Below are 8,179 nucleotides of genomic sequence, written 5' to 3'. Positions count from 1 at the left end.
CTTCTTTTGACCTTTGAGCAAAATGTATGCATATGTGAAGTGATGTGGTGGGTATAATATTATTTGGGGTGTTTTGGGTTTATGATTTACTATAAAATGTTGCAGAAAAACTGTTTTGTACGTTTATATGGTTCATTATTAATTTGGATAATGCATGAAACAATAAAAGGCACTATTCTTCAAGTGATGGACTAGTTTGCCTTGATTGTAATTATTACTCCATCTATGTTGGTCTGTTATTTCTCTAACCCATCCTACCTACATTAATATCGGTTCTTCCAGGATGCTCATAGTGAGCCACGTCAGCAAAAATTTTAAAATAGTCCCTACTTGAAAAATAATTACTTGCCTTCTTACCAAAATAACCCTGAATTTGGTGTCCTGTCTAATTTAATATAAATCAAAATTGTCTTTTCATGTGTGTTGAAAAAAAAAAACTGTGCCCGTTATTTCAATTTTGCCGCATGGCTATTTTAGTAATTATAAAAAAAAATTAAAAAAAAAGAACCCAACCCTTCATTAAGCTTAACCTAACCGCATTCTTCTTCTTCTTCAACATAAACAAAACCCCTCTTCGTGACTTCAATAGGAAAAAAAAAAAAAAAAAAAAAAAAAAGGTCTCTTGGTTGATGAGTTTTTCTCTGCACCAAATAGCCGAGATTCGAAACCCAAACTTCTGGGGATTAAAAAATTTGGAGGATTGAACTGAAATTGGAGATTCATTTCCACAGCAAATGAGTTTGATAACAATCGATTATAACATTGAAAAGTTTTTGGATCGAAGAAGTAAGGATTTTCAATTTTAAACTTAGATTTCTGATTGATTTATGATTACCATGTTGTTGTTGCATCTTCGTTTGGTTTCTTTCTTTCTTTTTCGGTGTTTGTTTGGTGCTCATGAAGGGCAGGGGCTTCATATTCGTGCGGTGGATGGAATCTTCCATGTCCTACGTAAGCTTCCTTTCATTCAATTCTTTCTCTCAAGTCTTCCTTATCCTTATGTTAGTCTCTATCATTCAATTCTTTCTCTCAAGTCTTCCTTATCCTTATGTTAGTCTCTATTGCAAACAAGAAACTTATGTTTTATTCTGTTCTTTAGGTGCATTTGAAGATCTAGATATCATTCATGTTGATGATTCTATGGATCCCGTGAGGGATTTAGATGTTATTACTAAAGAGCTGCGGCTGAAGGTATTTGGGACGCTCTTTTAGTTTAACTCGATTTATTGTGTTGTGAAACATGCTTCAAATTACTTGGTGATCAAAAATTGCTCAAATGATAACTGGCAGTCTTCTTTCTATGTTGTAGGATATTGAATTTATGGAGAGGAAGGTGGAGGATCTCGAAAAGAACATGAAAAGGAGCAATGACAAGCAGTTGAAGTTAGAGCATGAGTGTTGTGAGAAGGTTCTGAGTCTCACTCTCTGGATATTTTTGCATTTTTATTTGCATGTGATATTCTGTTGAATGAGTTATCTCCCTTACGCTCAGTTTTCCATTCATTTGAACTTCTGCTTAGTGTTTTGAATTTCTTATATCGGTTTGTTCTACCCCTATCGATAGAAGACGCCAGTTGTGTTTATTTTTGAAGGGAGCAACTCTCTCGGTTGTTCAATTTGGATGGGAAACCAAGAATTACGATTCTATATCAAACGAGCCAAATTTTCCGATGTGTTAAGACTTTGTGGCAGTGTAGACCTTAACCTCTTTTTTTTTTTCCTGTTAGAACATTTTTCACTTATAAAAAAAAAAACATTTTTCACTTGAGCATGGAGTTGGAACTTGAAAAGGTTAACGGTAGAAATAAGAAATAAGTAATTTAGCGCTACTGGAACACTTTTTAGGAGTCAAACTCCTATCCCAATTTTGTAGTGTTTCATGTCTGTATGGTATATTGGTCAAATATACGTTGAATAACGTATCTCTTTAAGCACCATTAGAAGCATTTTGTATACAATCATACATCATAGAGCCGGGTCTGCAGGTTGTAGTGCCTGCTATTCCTTTCCTGTTTTCTGAATATAATATCCACTTGAAGTTATGGATAAGATACATTGATCCTGGACTTGGATCTTTTTAACAGGATATGCACAATGAAAATCTGGAGGAAACGATCCCATATCCTTGCAAAGTTTCTGAATCAATTTATTCAGTTCAACAAATAGCTAATGAGTACAATATGGAGCAAACCAATGCTTATTCTGTTGAAGATGATAGTTCTGTTCAGGAAAGAAATTGTCTTTCTCCTATTAGATATCCACTTCTGGAAGTGAATGAGACTGGTTTGGAATGCTTCAAAGGTCCATCCATAGTAGAAGAGTTTAATCTACTTATAGAAAAGATCGAGGGTCAACACTAGACCCAAAATAATAACCTAACTGGCGATGGCAAATGACGAATCTACTGACATTGACATCTTAGAATGTTTATTAGAAAATTCTCCAATAAAGCATCTTGATCCTGAACCAGCATGCATTAACTTGATGCTAGAAGTGGACTTTGTATGCCTAAACGAGACTGCAAATCTTGAGGGGGGGGTCGGCTAATCATCCCGAGACATTAGATTTGACTTTTACAGTGACAAGCCCAATTCATGTTGAGGAGCTCCATATTCTTGATGTGGATTCCTGTCTATCCTTTGAAGAATTTGTTGGCTCACATGCAGCAAAAGAACCCGAAACCTGTAGCAGAATGTCTTGCTAAAGGGGCGACACGCGTTCAGATTCATTGCCTATACCGTTGTTCTCTCGATGACACGAGATATGGTCTGTCTCTGTTGTTCTTGATGGAATGCTATACATATACTACTATTGAAGTAAATATTTAATTTAATTGTATTTCCTATTATCTGGATCCGTTTGTTAGATTATCTAGCAGCATAAGGTTATTGGTGAGGGTAGTATGTACATTTTCTGATATGTTTTTCATATCAATAGTTGGCAAAGAGATTATCAAATAACCATCATCAAAAAGTTAATTTGTTACACTCAGTGATATATCCACTAATCCACGTGTTCTGAACAAGTAAAATTGACCCTGCTTTGGGTATAAAATCTCATTGGTGTCGTATGTAAATCATTTTTTTGTGGTAGGTGAATGAAGTAGAAGAATTAGGTATATTTTATAATTTTAATATCAACGAAGTCATTTTGATATAGAAGTACTACCTTTCAACTTCCCAACAAGAATATTATTTTTTGAAAGAAAGAGTATTGCAATTTTAATTATTTACATTTTTACGCATTCCCTTCATAATCTTTACCCTTTGCATACGAAGGTGATATAGCGTAAGTGCGTATCTGTTTATTCTCTTATCTATTGGATGAGCGTGTCACTGATGTTTCACCAAATAAGTTGATAAAAGATGAAGGAAAAAATTGTGGATTTGGAAAATCAATTGGAAAGAGAAAGGTGGAGATGGCTCCTAACTTATTCAAATCTATGTCAGAGTTCAGTGATCTAGATTTTTTTCTTAAATCCGAGGAATGCGACTACTTGAAGAAATAGTGAACCACCTGTCAGGGAAACAACTGACTCAGAATCCAAACTTCCTAGATTATCAACTACAACCCAGAAGTTGGAGGATTTCAATGTTCCCAAAGTAGTTTGTGAAGGTGCTAATGTATCTCAAAATGCAATGGTATGCTCTTTCCTTAAGCATGAGTGTATTTGACTACTTTGTTTCTTCATCAGATATACAATCATACAGAGTCCAAGATAATGATGATTAAGCTGTAGTGACTTTCTTATTTTAACTATTTTTTGTTCTAATTTAGCAACAGTTGCATAAAATAGGGGCATTAATGTCCAAAATGAAAGTGCTATTCATTTTTGGTTTTGGTGTAGTATTAGGTTATTAGATCCTATCTTCTCCTTTCCGCTTTTTTCCTTTTTAGGTAGCTTCAGACCACCTGAGTAAAGATTCGATCTTTATCCTGGCAACCATTTCGTTATGGCTTCAACCTCCTCATCCCACCCCTCTCTCTCTCCCCACCTCCTCCTTTTCTTTGGAGCTCTCTGTTTCATAACCATAACTCAAACTCTTCAGCAACCACTGAGTTAAATAGTTGCGCACCCATCTTTGAAGATGGGGCTGTTGTAGTTCCACAAGATATCATCAATGAAGGTATAAGTGAATGGAAGGACTCGGTGGTAGGGTATTTCTTGGATAAGAGGTTGGGCTTCCCTTTTGTGAAGAGTACATTGGAAAGAACTTGGAAACTCAAAGGTATTATGGAGATAACTATGGACAGGGAACTATTTTTTATCAGGTTTGCTATGATTGAGGACAAACAAATGGTGTTGGAAGGTGGTCCTCTCTTCATTGCAGGTAAGATATTTGTAATTCGGCCTTGGTCACCTGAGGTTGAAGGACAAAGAAGCAATATTAGCACTATTCCTATCTTTGCAAAAATCTTCAAAGTTCCAAAAGAACTCTGGACAAAGAATGGCCTCTCATATTTGGCCAGCTTGATTGGTGAGCCACTCTGTATGGATGGAGCTACATCGGAGAAAAAGAGGCTGGACTTTGCAAATGTATGCGTTACTATTCCCCTGGACTTCGACTTCCCCGCATCAGTAAAGCTTAAGCTTAGGGGTAAACATATTTTTCTGGATGTGGAGTATCCTTGGAAGCCTCCATCTTGTACCATCTACTGTAGGTTTGGGCATGCTGCAAACAAATGTCCAGCCTCGCCACCTCAAGTCTGGGTTCCTAGCGGATGAACTGCTAGAGCACAAGAAAGGACAGTTCCAACTACAACCGCGATCATTTCCTTGAACCGCTGTCCGCTCGCTCGAACTTCGAAAATTTCAAAGCGCTACAGATTCGAATTGTCCTCACATCGCACCCTAACACAAGCAAATGTCAATGTAGCTTCTACATATGGCAATGAAGCTTCTGCAAGCATTAGCCCCGCTTCTCAGTTGGCACCCTCAGAGTTCACTAAGGCTGGGCATGGTGATGCATATGGTCAAGCAGATCCAGCCCCCAGTAGCAGAGGACTGCTATTAGCTACTCTGCCACTTCTTGTTAGGAACTCATCTCCTTTGAGAGGATCGTTGTTCAGCTCTCGCCATGGAAACGCCCCTTTTGCTCTGTGAACATCTTCAAACTCTGCAGTATCTAGAGACAGGCATAGGGATTCTTGTCCTCGAGGAAAAGAGGTAGTGATCTATTCTTCAGCTCAAGAGCAAAATGAGACAACAAGGATTGATGACAGCATCCTAACTGAGGAAGAGATGTTTAACTTTAATGTAGGGAATAACACTTATGCAGCTCTTGTCCTTGAGGAAGAAGGAATAGCTGATGATGATATCTCAGAGCAGCATGATGAACCTTTTGATGACCATAATGTGAATCCAGCTCTACCTCTGAGAATGCCATCATTGGTTACCACTAGAGCCCAACTGCATCAGTAGCAACTTTCGGGCAAAAGAGGTAAAGGAAGGGCCAAGGGCTCCGGCAACAAAAACAAACAAAAAAGATAGTTATTTTTATGAAGATATGTATGTATAATATTATAGGAATAAATTATCTGAAAAAAGCAAGAGACCTCAATAGTTTTAGAGTTCGGAATAAACTATCTTGTCTTTGCTTCCTTGAAACGAAAGTCAAAAAAGAAAAATTTCAAGGTATTAGTAATGTATGATGTCCTTCTTGGACTTTCAAGAACAATTACTCTAATGATTTTTCTGGTCGTATATGGCTCTCTTGGGATCCTTCTAAGCTATATATCACCAAAATCCTGGAAAGTGCTCAATTCATCCATGCTCAGGTCATTGTCTTAGCTACTTCACAGGTTTTTCACCTTACGAGTATCTATGCAAGCAATAAAAGATCTGAAAGACTGTTACTCTGGCAAGATATCATCAACCTGCATGGCACAGTTACTAGGCCTTGGTGTGTGATGGGTGACTTCAATAATGTCCTTTACTCTCATGAAAGGATCAGCTCAGAATTGGTTCACCCAAGGGAAACTACTCCCTTTGCTCTTTGTCTCAACTCTGTAAGTCTTTATGATCACAGCTCTAGTGGATGTTTCTTTACCTGGACTAACAATGGTGATGGCTTTTTTCGAAAGTGGTCCAAGATTGACAGGTGCCTGATCAACCCTATGTGGGTAAACATGTTTCCCTCTTCTAGAGTTGAGTTCTTGTCCCAGGGTCTCTCTGATCATACTCCGATAGTGTTAACCCTTTCTAATATGGTAACTTGCAAACCTCCTTTCAGGTTTTGTAACTACTGGCTGGTCAATCCTTTATTCAAGGATGCTCTATGCAAATGTTGGTCTATACCAAATCAAGGAAATCCTTCCTATATGCTCTCCAAGAAGCTTAAACTTCTAAATGCTAATCTCAAAGGATGGCCTAGACTCAGCTCCATTGATCTTCAGGATTTGGTGAACACGGCAAAAACAAATCTTGAAGAGATACAAAAGCAGCTGCATGTGAAGCCTCTAGACATTCATCTATTCAATCTTGAAAGAGTAAAGAGGTTGGAGCTATGTTCTCTCATGGTCATGGAGGAATATGATATTTTGTAATGAACTCATACTGATTGGCTATCCTTTGGGGACAGAGGCAATTCTTTCTTTCACAACTCTGTAAATGAAAAAAAGACCAGGAATAACATTTGGTCTATTATTGATTCACAAGGAGTTATGCAGGAGGGACAGGATAATGTGGCCCAAGCATTCATCTCTTATTATACAGAGCTCTTGGGAGAAGCCTCACTATCGACTTGCTCCCCCCAGTTCCTCGAGCAGCTAGTTCTCAAAGTGTTAACAGCAGATATGGCCAATAATCTGGTGAAAGAGATTTCAGATTTGGAAATCAAAGAAGCCATTTTCTCTATGGATGATAATAAAACCCCGGGACCAGATGGGTTTAACTCTTTCTTTTTCAAGAAGTCTTGGGATATTGTGGGTAAGGATTTCATTCTTGCTATTAAGTATATGTTTTCACATAAATCTATCAAGAGAGGTACAAACTCTACTCTTTTATGCTTAGTTCCTAAAACTCTTGCACCTTCAAAGGTTGATGAATTCCGACCCATTGCTTGTTGTAATACTATATATAAATGTGTTACTAAGATTCTTACAAGCAGGATGAAGGAGTGTATCATATCACTTTCTTAATCTCTGGAGCTCGGTCTGCTTTTTTCTCGGGCAGAAACATCCAAGATAATCTCATTCTGGCCCATGGACTTATTCGAGGATACTCAAGGAAACATGGAACAAAAAATTGTGCTATCAAGATTGATATCAGGAAAGCATTTGATTCTATCGACTGGAATGCTATGGAAATGATTCTGCACAGTTTTGGGTTTCCCCCTCTCTTCATTAACTGGCTTACTATGTGTTATGGCTCTCCTACATACTTCATTATTATTAATGGCACTTCGGAAGGATTCTTTGAAGGATGAAAAGGATTGCGAAAAGGTGACCCTATCTCGCCATATATGTTTGTCCTTGTTATGGAGATTCTATCTGGGCTTCTACGGCAAGCACTCCTCTCTGGGCAGATTCATCCTTACTTTAAGTGCAAAGAATTAAGTATTTCTCATCTATTTTTTGCGGACGATGCCTTATTATTCTGCAAAGGTGACATGGCCTCCATGCTAGTTGTGAAGGAGATACTCTTGAAATTTTCACTAGCAACAGGACTGAATATAAACTCGGCCAAATCCACTCTTCTAGTTGGTTGTATGTCTCATGCAGCTGGGGAGGATTTAGCTTCTGCAATGGGCATCTCTCTCATATCACCTCATATCTCTTATCTTGGCCTTCCCTTGACTACTACAAGGCTTGGCATCAAAGATTGTCTCCCATTGGTGGAAAGATTAACTTCGAGAAACTCTAACTGGAAGAATATATCTTTGTCCAGAGCAGGTAGACTTGAACTCATACAGTCAGTGCTGTCTTCTTTTCAAGTTTATTGGTCCAAAACTTTTGTGCTTCCTAAGAAAGTTCTTGACAAGGTCTCCAAGATTTGCAATCGTTTTCTTTGGTCTGGACCTAGCATGATAAACAAGATGCACCATGCAAGTCATAAGGTTCTCAGATACTCAAAGGAGCAGGGTGGTTTGGGCATGACTGATGCACGAACATGGAATAAGGCTGCATATTGTGGGTTAGTATATAGAATTGTAGTGAAAGAGGCCCTTTTGTGGGCTAA

The 8,179-nt window shown here is 38.1% G+C and overlaps 1 protein-coding gene across 2 annotated transcripts; it reads left to right on the top strand.

The window, feature by feature from the left end:
- The first annotated feature begins 584 nt into the window (after positions 1-584).
- Positions 585-2,710, top strand: LOC147494238 (uncharacterized). 2 transcript variants are annotated; one of them, XM_086565846.1, is made up of 5 exons: positions 585-786; positions 904-951; positions 1,100-1,191; positions 1,310-1,408; positions 2,085-2,710. In XM_086565846.1, exons 1-5 carry the CDS (start codon positions 735-737, stop codon positions 2,358-2,360), a joined length of 567 nt encoding a protein of 188 aa, XP_086421972.1. In that variant the 5' UTR covers positions 585-734; the 3' UTR covers positions 2,361-2,710. The 2 variants fall into 2 exon arrangements, with proteins under 2 accessions (XP_086421972.1, XP_086421971.1); XM_086565845.1 differs by having other exon boundaries at positions 590-951.
- The last annotated feature ends 5,469 nt before the right edge of the window (positions 2,711-8,179 follow it).

Source organism: Coptis chinensis, chromosome 6, assembly GCF_015680905.1.
Source record: "Coptis chinensis isolate HL-2020 chromosome 6, ASM1568090v1, whole genome shotgun sequence".
NCBI lineage: Eukaryota > Viridiplantae > Streptophyta > Magnoliopsida > Ranunculales > Ranunculaceae > Coptis > Coptis chinensis.
The sequence above is the reverse complement of the archived record's forward strand: the minus strand, read 5'-3'. Positions and strand labels throughout refer to the sequence as shown.

Coding starts and splice junctions, on each gene's coding strand:
- LOC147494238 (XM_086565845.1), top strand. CDS start 828: ATGATTACCATGTTGTTGTTGCATCTTCGTTTGGTTTCTTTCTTTCTT. Junction 952..1,099: donor TGGAATCTTCCATGTCCTAC/GTAAGCTTCCTT, acceptor TCTGTTCTTTAG/GTGCATTTGAAGATCTAGAT. Junction 1,192..1,309: donor CTAAAGAGCTGCGGCTGAAG/GTATTTGGGACG, acceptor TCTATGTTGTAG/GATATTGAATTTATGGAGAG.